General features: G+C 37.1%; 1 protein-coding gene across 5 annotated transcripts in view; it reads left to right on the forward strand.

Moving 5' to 3' along the window:
• The window catches only part of LOC148650461 (glutamate receptor 1-like), an 84,563-nt gene that overhangs the window by 36,437 nt on the left and 23,001 nt on the right, over positions 1–25,125 (forward strand). For all 5 annotated transcript variants that reach the window (XR_015926136.1, XM_088604282.1, XM_088604280.1 and 2 more), the window contains exons 6-11: positions 6,644–6,802; positions 7,531–7,698; positions 9,060–9,164; positions 10,077–10,187; positions 13,167–13,373; positions 16,540–16,949. Coding sequence is in view for 4 of the 5 variants with exons in the window: in XM_088604282.1 (XP_088460408.1) it covers positions 6,644–6,802; positions 7,531–7,698; positions 9,060–9,164; positions 10,077–10,187; positions 13,167–13,373; positions 16,540–16,949 (1,160 nt within the window). In the remaining variant the exon portion in view is untranslated. The remainder of the gene's footprint in view (positions 1–6,643; positions 6,803–7,530; positions 7,699–9,059; positions 9,165–10,076; positions 10,188–13,166; positions 13,374–16,539; positions 16,950–25,125) is intronic.

Raw genomic sequence — 25,125 nt, forward strand, 5'->3', positions numbered from 1 at the left:
GTCCAAATTAAGCAGGTTAACAGTCATGGAAATAAAAGATAGCTTAGATCTATTGCACTTGAATCTAAGCCGTCTTAATCGACACCCAGATGGAAAGAGCTTGAAATCACTGTGCAAGGGGTACTTTCTTTTTGATGTATTTGTCTGAAAGCTGTAGCTATTGCGCACCAGTTGTTTTGCTGGCTACCATCACAGATCTGCTCCGTCTGCTTTTATAGCATTTATTAAGGTTACCGAACCAGGCTACCACAGGGAATGAATGGACAGATGGACAGTTAATCCAGCTGGATTAACAAAAAACAAACAAAAGTTCCCAGTGTTTTTGCATTACCTGCTCAAGCAAAGAAGCTATACAAATATAGAACATGTTAATGTCCGTGAAGCCTGTGGGGGATAGATAAGATGAAGGGGGGAAAGTGTCATACATCATCTGGTGCGGTGATTTCCAAATCGTCTTCTCCATTCTGAGAAGCAATTGCTCAGCAAGATCATTACATAATTTTTATTTTACCTGAACGTGACTCTGGCTTGACTTGACCCTTATAGGTGGTACTTCGGAGCATTGTCATCTACTGTATACCCTGGAAGTTAAAAGACCCTTGTGCTTGTTTTACTTCCTGACTAATTCCTTGTGATGCCTGACTAAGCGGTCACTTGCAAAAGGTGATAGTTCGAGTCTGTTTGGTATGATGGTGGCACTGCTTCCAGCAATACACCTGCCCTGTTACAGAACAGTCACTGCAGGAAATGTTGGTGGGGAGAGATGTGTAAATATATAGAGGCTTGTCAAGATTGTTCTTTCAGGAAAATAATTCACTTTATTGGGCAAAATGTCCAACTTAATAACCAATAACACTAGCTGTAAACCTGCATTCTTATGCTCAAAACATGGGATTCATCAAAGTGTATGTCTTGTATGTTATTAAAAAAAAAGCAATTCACTATTCATATTTAGTCCTGTATGTTAAATACAGTTAACCCTTAAATGTTATAAACAATAATATTGTGGCATCAAAGAATAAAGACCAGTTCTTACTGTATGTTTAAATTCTGGAGTTTGTGATGTCTGCCAAATATTCAAATGTTTGTTTTGTTCTAAAAAAATATCCTCCGTTTTGAACAATATGATACAGTTTGGGTATTTAATTTTTCAAAGCAATGTGACAAACGACAAACAAGCACTGTGACTGTATTGTAACATTTTGCATGGCTTGTCAGAGTAATTTAGGTGCAGCATTATTCAAAAGCAGTTTTCTTTCTTAATTTTACATTTGAAATTAGTTATGAATTGTTCACTATAAAAGAAACAGCTTTTCCGAACATTCAGGCAATCAAAAACATGATTGTTTCATGTACACCTGCTAATCTATCTTTCTGTCTTCTTCCTCGGTAACTCTCTTCAGTTTTTTGCTTTTTGTAATAAAATATGTTAAGCTGGTCCAATTACACCAATAATGAGCTAATTAAGGTAGATACTGTAAGTGCCCAGCTGGGCTAAAAAAAATCATGAACACAGCCGTCCTCCAATACCAGAGCTCGGGACCCATGATTTAAACTTTTATCTCCAAAACTATTGAATTTGATTTTATACTGAGAAGCACCACAAGTTGAAATGTTTTGACAGCTTATTGTTGTATGAGACGCTCTATTCCTGTGAAAAGAAGTGAAAAAAGTGAAAGCAGTGTGCTGAATTCTGGTGCACTACCGTGAGTGTGTGTGGCTGTATCAGGATGATATAATATTGTATGAGTTGGAAGCAGTTCCCAACAAACACTTTTAAGGTCAGAAAAAGTTTTTGTGTATTTGATAAATCACCATAAATCTTCTTAACAGCCATCTTCTAGTAATATAATGCACTTTTCTTAGATGACTAAATGCATACTGTACAGTATGTTTTACAGTAATGGAAATAGATTGCATATATAAGTATGCAATTTCTAAGGAATATAGAGAGAATTTTAGGCACAAATCCGGATTGTGTTTTTTCTACACATTAAATTTGTGTATGGCAGACATTTCCTTTCTGAATTTAGTAGAAACCTTACTAAAAGAACATACTGCAGCTTCAAATTTGCAGTTGTTGTGGTGGTGTAAGCTTTGAGCCCTTAGTTAGTACCTGACTAAATTCTGTAAACCCAGCCAATTTAATGTTCTATTTAATTTAGTTCTAAAAATGTGCCATCACAGAAAAAAATATGCATGCTTTTTACTTGAAAACAAGGTTTGTGGTGGTTCTTTGTTTGGCAGCTCCTTAGATCAAAACCAAATGAGCTAGAAAGCCTACAAATGAGAGGAAGGCATTCAGCCTTTTTTGTGTTCTTACAGTATGTTCTCTGTTCTTCCTCCTCCATAGTAAGCATTTGAGTGAGGCACATTTTTACCTTTCTTCAGAGGTCTAGACTTATGCACTTTCCACTAGAAGAATAAATGAGACATGAAAGCCCTTTAAATTGTGTTTTCTTTAACACAATATTCACTTATTGCAAGGAATATAGATTTGTACGCAAGGAGGACCCCAGGGAATCAACGGTGATATGTGGAAGTCAATAACACATAGACAGCCTAAATTCCTGTTGATCATCTGTGGATAATAATCCTCATCTTAATCTCCCACTTTATTACTAATTTTACGCACTTGTGGCCTCTCTATTAAACATTCTTTAAAAAGAAGGCTGTGACATCATGTTTATACCTACATAATGTGTCCTGGGCCTCATTTATATTGATATACTGTAAATGGGCTACTTCTTTATGCACACAATGTATGAATAATAAACTGGGGGCTCCTAAGTGTCTCAACTAATGCAAGTGCTCATTCAGTCGCTGTTAGGAGTGTGGGTTAGTGAGATATGGGGATGAACGTACAGTGCACTGCTACCTGGCCAGGTGAACCCCTTCTCCTCCACCTGCTAATGCCTCCCTTCCCAACCCTGGTTCACCTGGCCAGCACTGTTGAGCCTGACAAACTAACTATCACGCAGCCCTCCTCTCCAGCACATCTGGTGAACCTCTGTATGCAACTATTGCTCATTGAGTGGCCACAAGGCTACAGGTCAGCTGAGCCCATGGCTTCCTTGCATGCTGCAGTCTAGATGCAGACTTAAATGCTTTTCTTCCTGGCTTTTGAGTATCCTCCTTCCTACTAGTCCAGGAGAGCCGCCAGTTCAACACAGAGCCTATCCTATCTGCCCCTCTCTCTCATGTGGAATCTCACTCCCTCTGGATGACAATTAATCAGTCCCCTTGTGCCCTTAAAGGGTGGCAGAGCCCCTCTGACTCCATCAAAGGGTCATATTGCCAACCACACCTGGCTGGGCACTGCCAGGGCTACATGAGTTATATTGGGCTAAGTACCGAGGATGTAGTGGCGAGGTGATTTAGTTAACAATGTGAAATGAAAAGGTTTTAAAATTACAATGCTTACAGTAATTGGCATGCCTGTTTAGTAGTTTGAAACTGTATGCAGTAGAGGCAGTTCATGAATGGTTTAATTAGAATAAAGACAATGCACAGAAGAAAGAAAAAAAGCCTGAGTTGTTTTGGTGTGTCTTGTAGGGAGGCATAGCTATAAAAGAGTCCATTTTCACATCAAACCTGAGGAATTTTAGTATGTATTTTTATATTATATTAAAGAACCTTACTTTCCACTACTTAGATGTGGAATGCATAGATATTTATCTCATATCACATTTGATTTTGTGGAAAAAACACAATTATACTCTATTATTGTTGTGTGATATTAATAATACAACTAAAATCTAATTTTGTTAATTAGCTAGTAGTAAAAACATTAAATACAGGCTGATTTCATCCTGACTGGGGCACATTTGTGCTATGTAGCATGTACTCTTGTTATTTTGTGCATTTCTGTATGCTATTCATATTAAAATAAGACTATATTTTAAGACGAGGTACAACCAGTCACCACAGATATTATGAGTAAAATACAGTAACTATGTTATTGTTCAGTGTACCCCGATTTTTTTAATCTCTCAACTATAACAATCTAAAATGGGGATTTAAATTTCAATCTAATAATCTCTCAAAAATCCTGATGAAAGCTGTTCCTATTTCTTATTCAAACATATAAAGTACAAAACCTAATCCAATTTGGGTGTAAAAATCCCATTGCCCAAAGTTTGAAAGTGCATTGTAGGATGTAGCTCCATAGCAAAGCATGGATTTAAGAGGTTTAAATGGCAATGCACTGTAGTATAATGATGCTTATTTGCTATTGTGGAGACCTTCACAAAACGAGCCCAGTTTAGAACGTAGAAGCTGTGGAAATCATGTTTCACATTAGTCTTGAGAATAGTGTGAAGGCATAGTGAAAGGTAGCGCTCCATAGTGGAAAGAAAATGAAAATTTATTTTACATAAAATAATTATGTATTATTTGGTAAATACCGTATGTATATCACTTGCTGTAGTTTCAGTGAAGTTCCTAAGTGCTGTTATTAAATCCCCAACAACTACAAAATGGGGAAGCATTTCCTGCAACAGTGCTTCACTAAACTGTTAACAGGACATTTTGCTAGAATCTGCAATTTAAGGAAATCTGTGGACATCTCTGATTGCCTATATGAATTACAGAGAAGAATGCTTCACAGTTAGACAGGACTGCAACCTAGTGGCAGTCCATAAATACACAGCACATTAAAATGAAACAAATCTCTGAGATTGCTCATTTATATTTACATTCAGTCTCCAACGTGTTTTAGATTTAATGATTTTTACAAAGTAATTGTTAACTGTTAATCTGCTGTGAGGGCAATGTTATAGATGACGTTTTTGCTAGTCAACTAAATATAAGGTTTTCAAATAGTTACCTGCATTTTATATGTTTTCTAAAATAGTATGCTACATCTTGTATGTATACTTCATTTCTGTATTGTTTCTGAATTTGGCAGATGTTAAATGTGTAGCCTGCAGGTGTTTTTAGAAGAGTTCATATTCTCTTTGGAACATCCTTCCTCGTGCCTCTTGCATTCTATGAAAATCAGCAATATCACTTGTGTTGCATTATCTCCGATTCTCTCAAAGTCCGAGTAAGAAGTCCTACCATATGTGCACTTGCCATAAGGCTCAGGTGGCAAGGGAACAAAGGAGATGGGAGATCTCTTAAAGTCAACAAGGAAAGCACACAAAACAAATCCGGAGAATGTGATAGCAGAAGGCCATACAGAGCTTCAGGAGAAACTAGGAGTGCAGACAGTTGGTGTAAGGAAAAAGAAATGTAGAATAGAAAAAGTAAAAGAGAAAATAACATCTTTGGAGAATAAAGTCAAATCCTTTCAAACATCTGGTTTAATTTTTAAATTGTTAAACATGTTTTGGTTTAACTCGCAACCTTCCTCCCACATTACATTTCTCACAAATCCCTGTCAGCGAGTTCACTGTGCAATCTGTCCTATAGAGAGTGTGTGGGGTGAAGATTGAAATGGGATCATTAGTCTGCCTTCGCCTATTGATGAGCAAGCAGCAGTGGGGAATAATCTACTTACACCCCCGGCTGTGCAGACCTCATATTTAGCAATACATCGCAGCTTTAGGCTAGTGAGAACTCACTAGGATTCATTAGGATGCAAAGCAGTAGCATCTTGAAGGATTACACAGACAGAGCTTATATGATATATACGCAAGAACAGCATAACTTACCAATGTGTGAAAGGTTATCTAGTTAAGACAGTATATTGGATAGGATGACAACATAACTTCATCTCCACTTAATGTGTCTTGTATACAAAAGAGCAAAACAACTTTGTGGTATGAAACATTCAGGCATAGGTAAGATTATAGATACAAGGGAAAAATATTTTAGTGAAAGATGTATGGATTTGATTACTTATTGGCATTTGCTACAGCAAAACCAGACATTGTAAGGATAGTCACATTGACTAAATACAGGATGCTTCTGGAAATGAACATTCTTTTTTTTTTTAGTTTTGTAAAAAGGGGCTGTTAGCAAAAACATAGATCTGTGCTGATCATAACAGACAAAAGCTTTCGAAGGCGATAATATTTGAAAACCTAATCTCAGAAATTTTAAGAACCATTAAGTAGCATTTTCAAGGTGCTATGTCAAAATGCTGCTCTTTTTAAATTCCACACAGCATTTGTCCTTGTTTTCTGAGTGTTCATCTTTAGAATGCTGAACTGATATCGCTATTGATTCCAAAATGCTTCAGGGAATTAACTGCAATTATGTCTCAGTGGAGGTGTTGTACTCAGCGCAGCAATGCATCCCACACAGAAAAGAAGTTCTGATGGCCTGGGGTTCTTTGCTGAAATTTCCTGAACACTTTGTTTATACATTTCACCATCAAATGCATTTTGCAATGATCTACAGAGGAATTGGTCAAACAGGTGGTGGGGGCAGCTTATGTCATTCTCATGTTGGCATTAGAAAAGCGATGTTAACAGTAGCTGGGTTATTGAAAAGTGCAAATTTCATAGCTGAAAAAAAATGAGTCTGTGCTGCCAAAAATGAGCTTTGTGAACTGCGACAAAGCATTGACATGTGTAAAATCTCTCTGGATTGCTTACATACATTTTTCCATTGGACAAAAAATAACTTTCTTCAAGGTAACCCTTTTTTTAAGTTTAATGTGTCCATGTTTATCTTCCTTTTCCGTGTTACACAGGGATTTCTGGATATCGATCTGACTGAATTCAGAAATGGAGGAGCCAATGTGACTGGCTTTCAGCTGGTGAACTACACAGACCAAAATGTCAGCAGAATCGTTCAGCAATGGATGGATTTTGATAGCAAAGATACAAAGAGTCCCAAGAAAAGGCTGAAGGCAAGGAGGAGTTCTGTGACCTTTTCAGTGTGAACAAAGCCTGTGGGGAAAAGTCCATAAGAGAGTGTTGTTACCCATCAGCCAGCTGGTCCTGCTCTTTGACAGGAAACAAGCAACGTGCTGACATTATTCTGCTTTGCAAAAGTGTTCTTCAAATCTTTTCATAGAGGACTACACACATACCCTTTCTTTTCTGAAACAGCATTTCTAAAAAAAGAACACAAAAATTAATTGATTTATAAAGGTTATAAGGATAAGATTTAGATTTTTTTATTCAGTATTGAAAGTAAAATGCAGCTAATCATACAACATGTATGATCTCCCAAATAGTAGCCAAAAAGGAACCCATAATAATACATTTTTAATTATAACAGTTTTATTTTTAAGATTAAACTATAATGCATCATGTACAGTATGTCTTTACATTCTTAAATATATTCATTTTTACTCTTGTTTTAAGTGGAATTGAGCAATCTCAGTGTTTCCATGTGCTAGAAGGGGACAATATTTGTACGGTGAAATTATAATTGTTTATTTAACAAGCTGTGACTATATTTTACATGTCATCTTTGATAACGATGTAAAGTAAGTACATAATAGCAAATAACTAACACACAGCGAACTCAGGGCCTCTTCCTCAAGACACTTGGCATAAATTGATTTATATCATGTTCTATTTATTGATATTTATTAATCTTTATCAATGTCCAACACGTGGTGTTTTACAGTACACAGGAGCTCTTACGTATGATGGTGTGAGTGTCATGTCAGCTGCCTTTCAAAACCTGCGGAAGCAGCGGATTGATATTTCTCGGAGAGGGAACGCTGGCGACTGTCTAGCCAATCCCCCGGCTCCATGGGGACAAGGGATTGACATCCAGCGAGCACTGCAACAGGTAGAGGCACCTCCTCACTGTCTCACTGTCTCACTGCTGAAAGACCAGACGTAAACGTCTTTCACTCTCCCTGCCATCCATTTGCTTACCGCTTCATCCAGTTCAGGGTGGTGGGGGAGCCGGGGCCTATCTTGGTAAGCATGGCAGGGTACATCCTGGACGCCAGTCCGTCGCAGGACGCAGATACAGACATTCACCAGGACATTCCTGCCAGTACAGCTGTGGACTGTGGGAGGACACTAGACCACTCAGAGGAAACCCTCAAGAACACAGCGAGAACAGACAAATTCCACACAGACAGCCCCCCCCCACCCCCACCCCCCAGGTCTGGAATTGAACCCAGGGCCCCAGGATGGCAGAGGCTGCCCATTGCTTGCTGGGATGGGCTCCGGCTCCCTGAATTGGAGAAAGTGGTTCCGGAAATGGATGGATGCATGGAAATGTGAAACAGTTTTTCACAGAACTTGTTTCAATAGTGACCAATTGCATTTATAATAACATCATAATAATAATTCCTTACACTTATATAGTGTTTCTCCACACTCCACTCAAAGCACTTATTATCAGCTCTTATTGACAATATTAATGGAAATGGAACAAATGAAATGCCCATTTGCCTGGGATAGCAACACATGGTAGTTGAGACCTGAAATATTTCATAAAAAAGACTGCAATATACAGTATATAACTACAGAATAATTCCAGAATATGGGAACAGATTCAGAGTTGCCCTCTAATTCTGAAAGACTTTGTTCCCAAAGCAATGCACTAAATGCATTAAAGTGTGAATCAAAGTGAATTTGTGTCAGCTTTGCCTTTTCCCTGCAAGACCTCCCACAGTCGTACTGACCCAGTGTAACCTTTTGAAAAGGCAAATGGCTATGTATACTTTCATGTCGAAAGCACTATAAGCAACACAAATATTCACAATGCAAAATGAAGGATTTTCATTCTGTTTCGCTGGCTATTTTTTAGTGATGTTTTCTCATTTGGAATTATTTGTGGAGCAAAATGGTGGTGTGAGCGATTCCAGTCTGGGGCACCTCCTGTGTTCTCTCCAGGTGCTTTAGTTTATTCCAACAGTCCAAAGACACACCATCCAAGTTAATTAGCAACTCTAAATTACCCTGTGTGAGCCATGCGATGGATTAACGCCTTCTCTGGTACAGGACTTTCCATTGCGCTGAAATGCACTGATATCCCATCTAGAATCTCACCAATCCAATCCTATAGCAGGATATGTACAGTACTTGAAGCAATCCTCACCAGGAAATGGGGGGATGGACTGTGATTGCATCGGCTGTTTTAATGCACAGACATGAAATGTGAATAGTAGTCTTGTATTCCGCCTCTAATTGCAGGTTAGACTAGAGGGCATGACTGGTCACGTTCAGTTCAATGAGAAAGGACGTCGCACTAATTATACCGTTGGTGTAATGGAACTAGGACCAAATCGACCCAAGAAAGTAAGTATTGAAACCATGGTGGCAGTATTTTTATTCCTGAGCTTTCATTGATAAGGGAGATATTGGACTCTAAAGCATATCCTGCGCACACTAAAGAATTCAAAGGAAAAGAAATAAAGCTGTATATCTTGCATAATTTCAAATTTACATGTACACTGTAAGTAAGTAGAATGTTACATTACCCTGAGAGTGCTTTTATGGGCCAAAAGCTTTATTGTTCTGCTCTGTCTGTAATGTGGGTGAAATACCCAAAAGATTTCTGATGATGCTTGGCTTGTATCTACCGAAGGGCCTTGTTGGATCACTTGCTTCACTAATGGCTGAGATTCACTCAGCACTGGTCTTTCGGGAGTTGTTTCCTGGCCTGCCAAAGATGCTCACATGAAAGAAATCCAAAATGTCAAAGCTGTTTGTGCTATTGCAGAAGGGTTTGAGTGGTGTGTGTGATTGAAGCATGCGTACCGGTGATGAATTAATGCTTTGTTGTGAAGTGACTGGATATGGAACAGTTACAAAATCAGAATTCGGTGGCTAGCTGTAAATACAGTATGTGGTGTGCAAATGTGGAAAGCAGATGTTTTTATACGGAGGTGAACATGAACCAGTAGTAGTGTGATGAGTAATGGTACTAAAAGATATATATATATGCAAATTTAACTCTGGAGTTATATGGAAAGTAATAATCATCTATTCATTATCAGCCTATCACAGAAGTATAGGTATCAGATACTGTAGGATGTCAGTCCATCTCAGCATAAACTAATAATATACAGTGCAGTCAGACATGTACTGTAGATCATATAATGATTTCTACTGTAAAAGTAGATCCTGAATATTTTAGCAGTCTTATCATAAATGGACTAAAGAGAAGTTTAATTACAAGCAAGCTGGTTCCTGTTTTTCTGTCTGCAGGTTGGTTACTGGAATGAAGATGAAGGTTATGTGAGCACTGCTTCATATTCCCACGCGGGAAATGATACTACAGGATTGCAAAACAGGACTTATATAGTGACTACAATTCTGGTAAGTTTTTATCAAGATATTAATTTGCCATTTTGTGTAATATTCTAAACGTGAAGCTTTAAAAACTCATGCATCCAAAAACACAATAAAAAAAAATGTTACTAGTCCATTCTTCTTACTTGTTAATTGTGGATTCTTTTGGTTTGCTGCAAAGTTTTAGGTTCAACAGTACTGTGGTGCTACGTTAACCGATTGTAAAATTAACCTACTGTATGATACTTAAAACTAATGAGATTGTACTGAGGAATACATTAATATTACTGTATATTCTTTCATGTAAAGCTCTAACTTATCAATGTACTCATATTTTAAAAAGTTAGATTATTCTATTCTTAATGCAGAAGTATAATAATAATACACTTCCATTTTCTAAATGTTTTTTGTACATACAATTGGCAATAATTAGCTATACGTCCCAGAAATACAGTATGCTACACTGTATTATTAAATACCTAAAAGTACCTATTTGTTTTCCTACTATATTTTGAAACATATGTTCTGTATACAGTATATTTTATATTCCTAAGGGATTAAACAAAATTTAGAGTTGTTATTACCACATTCAAATGTTTCTGAAGGTCAGGTGGACATTTTGTTTAAAATAAAAACTTCTACTGCCCACTCCTCCTGTTATGAAGGAACGTGAAAAGCTTAATGTTGGCGTTTTTAACCCAGTAATAGTCAGCAGCTGTGGTTCACTCAGTGCCGTGAAATGCGCCTGCTGATTTAATGACGTTGCTTGTCTGCAGTTGCAGTGTGCTTCTTTCAGGAACAGAATGACCTGCATGCTTAGAATCAAAACAGGTGCGAAAACTATTGGAAAGAAGCAAATGTTATCATTGCTCAGGAATCTAACCCCAAGTAATCTTCATTGCTGTTAAAACCTGTGGTCTCTTTTGAAAGGTCAAAAAGATTTTGTGACTGTTGCTTGATCCAGCATTATTCTTTTCTTCTGGTCTTTGGTAGTGAGCTATAAATGATTGTAGATATGTATGGGTTCACATAAATGGGGACCAGTGGTACTATTCATGAACCAGTTATTGTCATGGCCTTGTAAATACTTATTTCTTTTCCGAATACGTTTTTCGTAAGATACAGGATTCTACAGCGCTTGGTGTGAGCCCTTCTGTGGAGAAATCTACCTTATTGAATGCCTGTCGATAGAAGTAACCTAATACTAAAGCATCGCAGGATATTTGCTCCCCTCTGTCCTTGTGAACTCTCACAGGGTAAAAAATAAATAAATCAGCACATCTTGAGGTCGGCAGCAGTGTGTGTTGATGGGCTATGAAGTACCCCTGCAGTAACTGAAGTGGCAGGTGTTCTTCATATCACCATTAAGTTTCAGCGATTTCTCCATTGGGATCCCATTTAGAGCTGGCTTGCCTGGGGATAGATATTGAGCTCGTGCCTGTAGTAGTGACCTTTTCTGCAGCTTCATAGTCCTCTTGCCGCTGAGCGCAAGCAAGAGTTTCCATCGACTGCAAAGCCTGATGCTATATTTGAAGCAATAAAAAGCGACATTTTCTAATAAAAAAATAAAACAAAGAAGCCTTCTACTACTTTTGATCTTCAGCCATTGATGCATTGAATCTGTGTGATTGATGAAACAAAGGATGTTCTTCTACAATTTGAATTGAACATACAGTTACAAGTGTGAATCTTGTGTTACTGGATCATCAGCACTGCATTCTGTTCAGTCAGAACTTTTTCTGCTGACATTTCCAAAGTCTCCATCACTTTCTGTTACCCTTTTTTACTGAACAGCATCGATGTCTGCCCTGGTGAAGGGAAAGCCTGGTGGGGTTAGGGTTTGGGAAAGACATACATTTTATTGGCTAAATAAAATTTTCCAAAAGGAAGGTATTTGAATGCCCATTGCTTCTAAATATGGCTGTGTCTTGCCGAGACAGATTAAATAACTTACTGATAGATACAATCGTGTGGTTACATCTGTGTGATGTAGTGGGAGTTGTCCTTGGTTTTAAATGTTAAGTGGTAACCTGTAGTATGAGGCACAGGTGGTCTGAGTGGATCTTTGTTAGTCAGAGGCAGTGGCATTCCACATGAGGGAAATGAAGTCAAGATAGACTCTACATGGAATTAGCCTCTTTTCTGGGCTGATTAAAAGGCTTCTAGGACGATTTAGGAGGAAGAGGGTTTCAGTCGACATCTAGTCTCCAGGCTAGAAGGAGAGAGAGTGAGAGATCCAGGGGACTAGGTTACAATACCAGGACTGGCATACAAGCCTGTGGGGACTCAGCAAGCTGAGAAGGCTTCAGGAAGATACAGCTTACGCTATCCTGAGGGATTGCAGTGTGTCTTCACCTCACAGCTGAGAGAGGAATCTAGATAGCACAGGTCATCAGAGTCTTGAGTCTCAAGAGCAGCAGATGGATGGGCCATCTCCAAAAGAGAGGAAAGAGAAGGTGTGCTTTGTATAGAGAGGTGTCTCTGGCCAAACAGGATTAGCCAGGAGAGTTATGAAAGCTGGTAATGAAGAGCTACTGAAAGATCAGAATGGTCTGCTAACTATGTGAAAGGAGTCTTGAAGAGAAAGAATGTGTTATAGTTTTAGAATTAGTGAGAAAATTTAGAAAGAGAACTGGGTGACACAGAGGTAGTCGAGTTGAATGCCCAAGTGCAGTCGTGAGTCAAGACAGATGCGTGGGAGTCGAGACTCCCGTGGAGACCACTGAAAGGGGGTTAATGAGTAAGAATTAGGATCCTGAAGGGGGTCCAAAAGAATATATAGGAGGAGGGACGGGCCACTTAAAATTATAATATGGCATGCTGACAGTGCATTTGAAATAATTGAAATAACATGAAATAATGAAATCATCCCAAGATGTCCACTGTCAACAGATATCAAGACAGAGAACTCAAACTGCAATCTGTAAACAAAGGCAAGATTTACTCCCATAAAAGTTCTCATTATTTTGTATGTTTTCATTTTGTCTGTCTTTCTCTTTTGCTTAGGAATCTCCATATGTGATGCTGAAGAAAAACCATGACCAGTTAACAGGCAATGAGAAGTATGAAGGCTACTGTGTTGAGCTGGCAGCTGAAATTGCGAAACATGTGGGGTACAGGTACAAACTGGAGATTGTATCAGATGGAAAATATGGAGCAAGAGACCCGGAAACAAAAATGTGGAATGGAATGGTGGGAGAGTTAGTCTATGGTGTAAGTGTCTTCTTTTATTCTGTGTAACTTTACTTCAGGCATATTTATTTGACAAGAATTCAGTTTCTTGCTGCTGTACAGAATGAGGAGTCGAGATCCTACAGGATTCTGTCCATACTGTAGGCAGGTCACATTTGTATGTCTGTGCTGCCAGGATTGTGTTAATGCTTGAGGTTGTTGATACCTGACATCATTTTACTGTTATTGTGTCAGCATTTATATTGAAAATTTATCATGACCCTTTAATCTATGTTTTTGTTTTTCACATTTTATTGGTTTGAAATCTGTTTAAAATAAGTAAACCTGGTTATCTTTGTTGGTGTTTCGTTAGTGAACCAGTGTAGCAAAATACTGTATAAAGAATTTCACACATTTTTGGTATTGATTGCAATACCATTGAAGTAAGCCTTCATTTTCAAGCAGTGTGTTAGAAATCCTTGTTTTAAAGGCTTGGCAATTTAGCTTTAAACAAAGAAGATGGATGTACAGTGAGAATACATATTCCAAACAGCAAGGGTCTTTCTAATTAAATGGCATGGAATATTTTTAGTATGACTGCGCAACACAGTCCAGGGAAATGAAGAATACTTTTGAAGATAAAAATTAAATTTTTGATAGCCGTCTACAAAGCAGAGCTTAAAAAATTTGCAGGAGCTCTTTGCTACAGTATATTCTACCGTATATATGAAATGATATTAATAACATAATTAAACCCAAATTTAATTGAACACAGATCATTTCCACGAGCAATTGAATTATCTCCCATGCATGCAAGATATATAGTGGGGAAATAAAGCTTCTGAAAGATCAAGGGAAAACAATAAAAAACCCTAGAAGAGGATTTTGTGTTGATTAGAAATCTATTCTGGTTTTTCAAAAAAATATACACCAAAAAGGAAGTCCTGAATGTCCTTGATGAAATATATTTAGAGAACAAATTCAGTGTGCCTGTCAGATACAGTATCTCACAGCTAAACTGCGGACAAGTTGAAACATGTCAAAATCATAAAACACTTGTGTTGATAAAAGACCTTCCTATAGTCATGTAGAGATTGCAGTATGTGAAAATATATGTCAAACATTATTAGAAAAGCCTTTGTGTGGTGTAACTAAGTCCAGGACCTTTAGAGTTTGTCAGCAAATGTTACTGTTAAGAAAAAGTACATTGGTCACAAATTCTGCACTAATATCAAGGTTTCACAACACCGACATAGAATAACATTGTATATTTTGTGTATAGTAGGTAATGGATACAGTATATGGATTGTACAAAATGTTGCTCATGCACACTCTTTCAAAGCTACCTGTACAAATCAAATTCAAGCCTGCATCTGTTTGCTATTTGGGACTGGATATGGGCACAAGTTTGAGGACAGAATTAGTAGATGATCATCTGAGCATGACAGGGATGAGGTAGTAGACTGGTTGTCTTGGCTCTCTTGCAAACAGCGACTCCTGAGACTTCCCTGGCACCTGCGGTCTCACAGTGAAGGCAGTGAGAGAGGCGCCAGTCCTCCAGTTGGCACAAACTGCCCGATCTCTGGTCAAGCACAGCAGAGGCTGCATTGCATCAAAAGATGAATGGCTCTCTGAGTGGGCAAGGCAGAGGAGGATTTCTGTCCATGCTTCTTCTTCTCTTCCCCTGTATAGCTTTTTGTAAAGGAACAGTTGGCTATCGTAAGTTAGACAGAAAAAAGACTAAATAAATGGAACGAAAAAAGCTAAAAAAAAATTAAAATCGTAATAAATTGTTACAATTAATAAATAAATTGCTACACAATATTAGACAGATAAGCATATAGAAGTCATTTACATTGTTGGAAACAGATTGATTTCAGAAATTATGTACTGTATTACAATAAGTCCCATAATTCCAAACCATGCATAAAAAAATTATAATGATATGAATGTAGCCAATGAAGTGTAAACATGATCAAGTGGAAATTTTCAGATTTCTTTGGAAGCACATCCACTTCTGCTTTTTATTTTACAATAACTCCATCGTTCTTGTAGATAGCATTCATGTTTCAATTTCATGTTTGATGGAAGCAGGCATTCAAAGGCAGGATATACTGAATACTGAATCATTCAGTCAGCTCAATGCCATTGATGTTCATTTGGTAAATCATTCATTCTGTTACAGTGATCATTATGCTTTAATATTTTATTTGGAAAATATTGAAATACTTACAGATTACTAGCTCCGATGCTGCATGCTCATGTCTGATTAGTAAAAATACTAATTTGTCCTGTGTTTTGTGAAGCGTAGTCACTATGGGAACATTCTCTCAGTTATGACAGATGACCTTTATAATCTTACACATTTTGCATATTAGAAGGGCAGTTAAACTAGAAATTTTAATTCCTAGTCTTTGCAGTTGCAATAAATTAATAATGAAATAAAACATTAATTCAACAAACAGAGCTACTATGATGATAAAAAAAGCACTTCAAATAATGAAGTATTCAAGAACAAAATATAAATATCAACAAACATCATAACATTTATTATCTAGAGCCTGTCTGACTTCAGTGAATTGAGAGGGGACATTAAATGTCTGTATTAATGTGCTATATAAATGTATAAAACAAAACTTTGGGTTGTTTTTTAATTTTGCCTAAAATATGAAATGTATTTGTCAACATGAAGATTAGTGTTAACTTTTATTTCAGGTCTTAAATATAATAAGTCTTAGAACAAAGAATATTAAAGTAAAATATACAGTGGTGGGGAATGATTGAAAGGACCATATTATTTTTTCAGAATTTCTATCAATTACAATTTTGATAGTTTGCACAGCTATTATTAATGTAAAGTAGTTAAAATTACAGGACTTCAGAACAAAATCTATCTGTAGTATAGGATGTTCTTACGGCATACATTTTTCCAAGTGGGTTAGAATTTTAGTGGGATTTGAAGCATTTGTCCACAGCTGTAAATGGTTATATTCCTGATTTTACCACAAAGTTGTTATTCAAATTGTTTCCAGAGAACAGAATCTCAGCAGGAAATGAAATAATCAATACACATATTGTTAATGCTGATATACTTTCTATTATCTGCTGTGCTGTTATACAGTATACCCAACTTTCAAGTTTGCTGAGTACTGAGCACCTACAGTACATGTGACTTTGTTGACAGTTCTGATTTTGTTTTGCCCTCCAGAAAGCAGATGTGGCTGTGGCGCCCCTGACGATTACATTAGTCAGGGAAGAGGTCATTGACTTCTCCAAGCCTTTCATGAGCCTGGGCATTTCAATCATGATCAAGAAGCCTCAGAAATCCAAGCCTGGAGTATTTTCGTTCCTGGATCCCTTGGCCTACGAGATCTGGATGTGTATCGTGTTCGCCTACATTGGTGTCAGCGTTGTGCTCTTCCTGGTGAGCCGGTTTAGCCCATATGAGTGGCATGCAGAGGACTTTGAAGACGGACAGGACACGCCACAACAACAACAGCAACAGCACCAACAACAGCAGCAGCAGAATCAGGAGCAAACCAACGAGTTTGGGATTTTTAACAGTCTCTGGTTCTCCCTGGGGGCCTTTATGCAGCAAGGATGCGATATTTCTCCAAGGTTGGTTTCCACCCCTAGTACCTTTAACTTTGTGCATTTTCGGTCTCAGACTGATGCCATGGTGCATATATTTCTGTTTTTTATTTGTTTTCTTGTTTGTTTTTTCCCATACCTGTTTTCTGTTGTCTTTTTTCTGTCTCAGAAGCCATACTGAATGAGAGCTTAAGAATCTCAAACTATTCAGAGTTTTCCATTATTTATGTTGGGTAAACACAAAGAAATGCATGAATGATGGGAAATTACTTTGTTGATGCATTTCTACAGAAAGTGTATATACACCATGCCGAGGCCATAAAATGCATCGAGTTGGTGTAGCTGTTACCCCCTTGGTGGGGTACCGTGTTTTTGCTGCATATTCCCATTTTACGGTCAACGGTCCATGTGTATATACTGTATATCTCTTCACCTTGGCATACAGTTTGATGAGGACAGCAGAACTTAATGGCAATGCATGCCTTTCTTTGACCACAATTTTTTGTGAGGTTACAAACAGCAACCATTTCCTTCTGAACTATACAACGGATGCTCAGATCTTCCCCCTCAAATGTCAATAAGTTAGAAATTGTGACGGTGCAAGAGAGTAAATTCTTCCTTACTTTATTAGTAGATTCACTTTTTGAATATTTGAATCATCAGATGACTTGATATCAGATAACTCACCGCTGAAACAGTAATGCACATAAAGTAACCGTTTGGAATCCAGAGTATATTAAAGTGGGAGATCTTGTTTTATTTTCTTTTGTTTTTTAACACAAGATAATTGGTTTCTTTCATTGTTTTGAGAGGTACCTTGACATTTATTTATCTCATTCAATAAATAAGGATAAATAAATAAATACATTCTGCAGGAATTTTTAATAAATGTATTGCCTTCTTTGAGTTTAAAAGGATTTTTTTCTTATTCGAATTCTTAATATCAACCATGATAAGTTTAAACATTCTAGGTCTGCTTGTGATAATTGTGCATCTGCTTTCTTTTGAAAAGAATAGTTGTCTTAGTGTTCTCCTGCTGACAAAGATAATTGTTCAGCCATCTGCTGGATATATGAATACACTTAAAGATGAATCAACTAAAACACAAAATCACAAACTAAACAGGCTCAAGAATTGATGGTGAATATCAACTGAAAAAAATCTGCTTGAGGGACTAATGAGGTAGAATGCTTATCAATTAAGTGAAAATAATCTCACCTTCTTTAATTTAACAGATTTTAGTGTTTGAATTTGGAAATTCACTCAGCTGGAGGTGACTTTCAAAGGACATCACATGATGGAAAGTAAAATGAAAATGTGGAACCCTGTGGAGATCAGGGAGTGTCCTGGGGGGGTCAGTGACTCTTCTTCAAGTTCAGCTTAATGATCTAAACCAGCTCATTATTTGCTTAATTGCACAAATGTTACAGCTCTTCTTGTGCATTAAAAACCCGAGGAAACCTGCAGACAACTCCAGCCTTCTAGGACCAGGACTGAGCACCCCTGCCTAAGTCTAATTGAGCAATGATCTGTTAATCTACTGGGTAATGATCAAATATAACATAATAATATGGGACAGTTCTATCCATTTTTCAATCAGAAGGTTGAGCTTAAAGGTTACGGGCCAAAGACTAACATAAAAAAACAGAAACCAAAAGAGTAAGAGCTTTGACAGGCTCTTACTCTTAAACGACCACTGCAGTTTCTTCTCTTTTCAGTGCTCCTCAAGTGATTCATAATTAAAATAATAAACAGTCTGATTTACAATTCTGCTGCATGCTCTCAATAAGGGCTTATCTACCACAGTACACAACATCTGGTTATCCTGTCACCAGCCCCTCCTCCTAGTCATTGGCCAGCAGTAGTGTGAGGGTGGAGTGCAGGCGTAGTTCTGTGCTCTGCATTTCACTGACCATCTGAAGTAACCATCTGGGGAGATTTGTTTGTTTATTTGCAGATTAATCATTACTGCACTTTAATTAAACACATGGCCTGGGATAAATAGAGGAACCAAAATTAGAAAGAAGATAAAATGCCCATTGTGGTATTTTACAGGTGGCCTTTCAAAATTTGAAACCAGAATTATAAAAAATGATATTTCGTATTGATTTTGTTAGATTGCTTTTCTCTGTTCAACATTGTTAGCTTGTGAAGAATTTAACAGGTGAAAGAGTCACGTAAATCTGGAAATACTATAAATTATTCAGAGTTAGCAGGACTAAATAAGAGAAAGGACAAAGTAAGGACAAAATTCTGCTTTGTTACTTAAGAGGACAGCTTTGGTCATCCATTTTTGTTAGGTGGCATTTAATTATAAACAAAATAGGTTACATTAATAATGTTCACCCTTCTTGATGAATAGCTTGAATTTGTAATTCTGTGCATTATTATACAAAGTGATCAGGCTATTCATAATTTACATAACATTGCCTTACAAGAAAATAAGATAATGAAATGTAAGTAAGGAACAAATTAAAAGGCCAAATTCAGTGCTCAGGTTTGCCGCACCTGTCATAGTCCTGTCAGTCGTGAGAGTATCATTAATTAAGCCAAAAATGAATCTGGTGTAGCAAGGGAATTCACATTGCTGTTTTATTATTTAAAATCTTTTTTTTTTCCTCTCAAATATTCTCTCCTCTGGGCAGCACAGTGGTTGACATTGCTGCCTCAGTGGGCTGGGGTGCTGGGTTCAATTTCTGGGCCTGCTGTCTCCATGGAGTTTGTATGTTCTCCCTATGTTCTCCTGGGTTTCCTTCAAGCGCCCCAGTTGCTTCCCACAGTATGAAAAAATTCATACTGGTGGGTTAATTGGAAAACAGGCCCCGGTGTGAGTGTGTGCGTGTCCGGTGTGTACCCTGCCTTGTGCCTTGCTCCCCTGCAGCCCTGAAATAGATGAAATGATTAGAAAATGGATGGATGCATAAATAAGTCATTTTCATTATAGAGCTGTTTTATCTTGTAGAGATGTAATACATTGAATAAAATATATTTAGCGGTTCATTGCTCTGTAAGCCACTGCATATATAGTTTTATTTAATTGCATTAGTTTTATCAGAATAGATATTTCATCATCTTACAAAGTAAAAAAAAAACTATCTTTATACTGTTTTTGTTAAAGGGAGCTTTCATTGCTGGTGCTCAATGTTATACTTTTTAAGTGGAATATTGGTTATTAGCCAATTATTAGCCTGATCTGTCGATGAACTGAAGAGGGAAAAGTTTACCTGCAAAGACAGTTTTTATAGTCCTTAAAAAGTCTAATTTCTTGTTCTGTTTTTAATGAGAAAAAAGACTCCATTGTCTCCGTAGTTTTGTGGTAAAAATGCTATACCTGCTGAGTTCATTATTTTGGAATATAATGAAATCGTGGTTTTATAAACAGGATTTACCCTCTGAAGATATGGTTGTGTTAAGTGCTATCAGAATTACATTATGCATTTTAAAAAACTGCAAGTCAGCACAAACACATAGAGCCAGGGACCAATAGATTATATATTAGATAGAATCTATTACAATACTGCACAGCACATATTTTTAAGACACCTGTAAGAATTGCACATCATATATTCTCTCAAGTAATGCATGTACAGTTCAAAACTATAATGAGCTACAGTGGCATAATAGTTGAAATATGATATTGAATAAAATTCAAATCACATCAATTTCATCATACTAAATTGTATTTACAGACTGTACTCCACTTTAGCAACAAGACACAGACTTATATTATCCACGGTATTCTGAAAGACCACATCTAATTAACATTAACACTTGTGAACAGTGTAGGGTGTGTTCTAACGATCTTGAAAAGATGAGTGATATGTACTGCAGTAGTGATTAGCCTTTAGCTCTTTTGTCAAAATCTAATATTGCTTTCTCTGAACTACTCTAAGAAATGGTCCACATTGTCACTTGCACTGCCACCTGTCAACTAGACAGTAAAAAGCATGCAATTACTGGAACTCTTCATTACCTGTAAGATAAAATGTGGTACATTGTTTCCAGATGTTATCATTTGTTATGTATTTATCTACTTATTACATTTATGCTACTTGCATTTCCCATGCTAAATATTCAAGCTGATGCAAAGGGATTCTGGCAAATCTCGCAGCTAAATGTAAGGAGGTATCCAAGTGCTCGACCATAATGCTATGCTAGTGAGCAAAGCTAATGCCCTACCCCTTTATTACACTTCTGGGCAGAATTCTGGGTAAATTAAAGACATATTTTCTTCAGTAGCTTTTCCTAGAATAGTTAAGTATTTGTAACGACAGTTCTGAAGCGTAGTTCAGGACCCTATGAAGACGGTATAATCCGGAAGTAAGTGGAGAAGGACAACAGGAAAGAGACATAGAGGATCAGGGCGGATTGACAGACAGGGGGGCGTGATGACGGTGATCCGGTGCGCAGTGGCCAAGGCTAACTGATCCAGACAGTCCAAGGGGGAAATCCGGGGCGCAGTGATCCATCCAAGACAAGACAAACGAGGTTAAGATCCGGAACAGGGACAGGGAATGAAACCAGGGTAACGAGGCCAGGCGCTCTGAGCCCCAAACTCAGATGGTCAGGACACTGTGATGAAGCCTATGCCATCGGGTCTCTCCTGGACTTCCGGGCGTCCATCTCTATGCTGAGCCAGGCATAGCGGGAGTGCCCGTCCTAAATAAAGACGGACAAACAGGACAGGTGCATGAAATCAACTAAAATACGAAAGGGTCGGAGCGCCCTTAAGAGGAGGGATGAGGATCGTGACAATATTATGGCAAGGATATAACTATTAAGGGAGACCACATAACAGAAAAAAGTGCAAAGTGTGAGCTTTGGCTGCTCATTCTGTAAACTCAAAAGTATAATCTATCCGTAAAATGGAATATCCGAATGCAAGAGAATGCTCTTCCTGTAAATCTTAGGAAGGGCCTATCCACTCTTTTATCCACTCCTAGATGCCTTTCAAATAGCCTTACTTAAAGCATTTTATCTCAGACACATTACATGGTTTAGCAAAGTCTCTGTTACTGACCTTTTAAGTAGAATGGTTGATTTAAATGTATCCCCGACCTACAATCTTATTAGCCTTCGGGACTCCAGTGCATCCAAGAAAGTGCAAATTTGAATAGATGCAGAAGCTATGCAATTTTTTGTTGGAAGATAATGTGGTTCCCAAAGGTTAAGTTCCCAGCAAACTCATTGACTTTTGCTTTAGCGTGTTTGTTGGTTTTGCAGACATCTTAATTGGCAATTTGATTTTCATTTTCTGTGGTTAATCAACTGACACACAACAATGTACTGTATGCATAGTTGTGATCTGTCTGTTCATAAGTAAATTACACATTTTTCTGTTACTGTGTGGTCATAAATAATTTTAAGAACTTATAGTTGTACAGTAATTACAGAGTGATGACTTTGCTTTCATAAATTATACTGACCTTAGTAAGAATTGTGACTAGAGAGTAATCCTTTTTAGATTTCTGAATAACCACTATTATGGACTCTTTGGAATGTGATTTATTGTTTCTGTGCACACGATTGAGGATACAGCATGTGTGTCCAGTGAGTTTCATGTCAGGTGATTGGCCAGGTCCTGTGCCTGTTATAATTTTTCTTTTTGATTATTTTATATAAATTAAAATAATCTAATAATTTGTAAGCTGTTTTTAAGAGTGCTGTATTAATGTGCAAGCAAGGCACATTTGAAAGCTCAAATGAAGATATTAATTTAAGATATTAAGAAATATTGTCTTCACTCCCAGCCCTGAGTTGTCCTGTTAATCTAAAATACAACAGTGAAGCACATTGAACCACATTATTATTTAAACTGCACTAACCTGAATACTGCCTTCAACAGTCCAGGAGATACAGTACCAATTGCAAATGGTAAAGTACAAACTGTGCTTAACTGCTGTCTTATTTCTTTTTTGTACAGGTGCCAAAATCGTTTGTATTACCATTTACTATGTACAGTTGAACTGTTGTGTTTTTATGGTTTTACAGTATGTGTTAGTATAAGGAAATACTGAGACCTGAATACTTGAATGAATGCTTTTATTCCCCTTTGTGAGATGAAAATATGGTACTTTCACATAGCCACGTAGAATGGATTGATCTGTTATCACATGGCTTCCCTTGTCTATGGCTTATACTGTACAGTATATGCATAAGTAATTTTGAGAAAAACATTATTTAAACTTGAGACATTTTACATTAAGAAGCGTTGTTTGTATAATTACAAAATAGACTCACCCAGTGGGGGTTTTACTTCAGCTAAATAAACATTATAGTTGGGTTTAAACAAGGCCTGAAGAAATGTTAATCATGTTTCCTTAAAATGATATGGAAAAAAATTGCTTGTAGTGGAGAGATGTGCTTCAGGCAACCATTGTTGTCTTATTTAGTCGTGAAGACAACCAGCTCTCCTACAGCTAAGGTCTGTCAAATCTGCTCTAGAGTCAAAGATGACTAGTTGCTGTTTTCACCCTTAACTAGAAGGCATTGGGTTCCTAGAGGGAGAAGGTGACCCTGCTATGAAGACTGGGAGATTCAATTTACTTTGCTCGAGATTATAGTTCATTTTGAATGTGGTGTGTGAATGCAAAAAGCAACTACATTAATTGGATGTTTTTTATTTGAAGGGTAACAGTAAATAATTTCTTAGAATGTTTTTTTTTGTTGTTGCTGTTCTGTCTGTCAAAGTAGGAAAGCACTAGTTATTTTGCTGTTGTCTTTAGGGAAGTATTGAATAAGACAGGGCTGTTTGTTAGCATCGCTATTTAGGTATTTATGTATACCAGTAAATAAATTCATTTGTGCTGCAACTTGCACCAGGAAAAGTGGATTGAAAATGGGTGGATAGATATAAATAGTTAATTTTTATGTTCTCGCTATTCCTCCTAATAATGTGATTGTGCACAATGTGGCCCATCTGAGCATAACATGTATCACATAACCTTGATATCAATTTAATGGATTTTAGGATTTTAATTTTCATTTTTTAATATGTTATTTTTTTCATTTTTTGTTCTGTTTTACTGTATCATGCATTCAGTATGATTGGCAAAACTGCGAATTATGCAGTATTCTATTTTTTTAGATTTTTAAAGAGTGTTCTGGCAATATTCACTCTATTTGCTCTTGTATGCAAATATATCTTACTATATTAAATATCTTGTATACACCTTTCTACTGTACATCTTTGTTATCAAAACAGCAGTAGCATCTCAACAACACCCTGAAATTTAGTGAAAAATTCGTTTTTGATAGAAATTACCATGTTTTTTTTAATTTCATGTTCTTGCTTTGATTTGTAGCCCACAGAATAAATTCACCCACATGTTATAGAGAGCACACAAAGGAGCTGAATAACAAGAACGCCTGGTGATAAACCTTTCTATTTGGTGAGGAGCACATGCTACTATGGCAACACGAGAAGTTATGAGTAATTTTCTCGAGTTGAAAAGGGAAGAGCACTAAAGCCACCGCTTCAGATATGACAGGATTACGAAATAAGTTCATATCGCATGCTAAAATATTAAATGGTACTTGGCTGACCCACATTAGGAAAAAATGACATCATTAGAAGTGCTAAATATCATCTTTTCCTGAGCTTTCAAAAATGTACCCTCAATGGTAGTTTCACCTTATGCCTCAGTATTCACCAGAAGTGCTGTAATGATCAAAGTCTTCTCATAATACAAATGTGTATTAGTAAAAACGCCACATAGCATAGCTCTAGTGCCAATCATAATCATCTATTTTATGTACAGTATAGTTGAACTGTCACATGAAATACCAATATTATATTAGCCCTATTGCTTTTGGCACTGTGCATAGCATAGAAATTTCTAAAAATGCATGGAATAAGAAAGAAATACATATGTAAAAATGTCATCTCCTCTTTAAAGCGGGCAATTATCAACCTTTGCCTGGGGCATCATTTGGTGGAGATGGCATTAGCATAATTACTTGTTTCTTCATGAGCGGAATGTAAATACTGACCTTTTGTAAGCAACAGAACAATTTGTACGATTTTGAATCTTAAAAAAAGATATAACCGCAATCCAATTATTTTATCTATATCAACATTCAATGTTAACACATGCTGAGCTGAATTACTATTGATGATTTCTGGGCAAAATAACATTATTTTTTATGCTTTTTGTTTTGCATTTGTCTAACTTTTTTTAACATTTTCAGTCTCATATTATTT

Source organism: Lepisosteus platostomus, chromosome 13 (assembly GCF_059453375.1).
Source record: "Lepisosteus platostomus isolate fLepPlt1 chromosome 13, fLepPlt1.hap1, whole genome shotgun sequence".
Taxonomy (NCBI): Eukaryota; Metazoa; Chordata; class Actinopteri; order Semionotiformes; family Lepisosteidae; genus Lepisosteus; species Lepisosteus platostomus.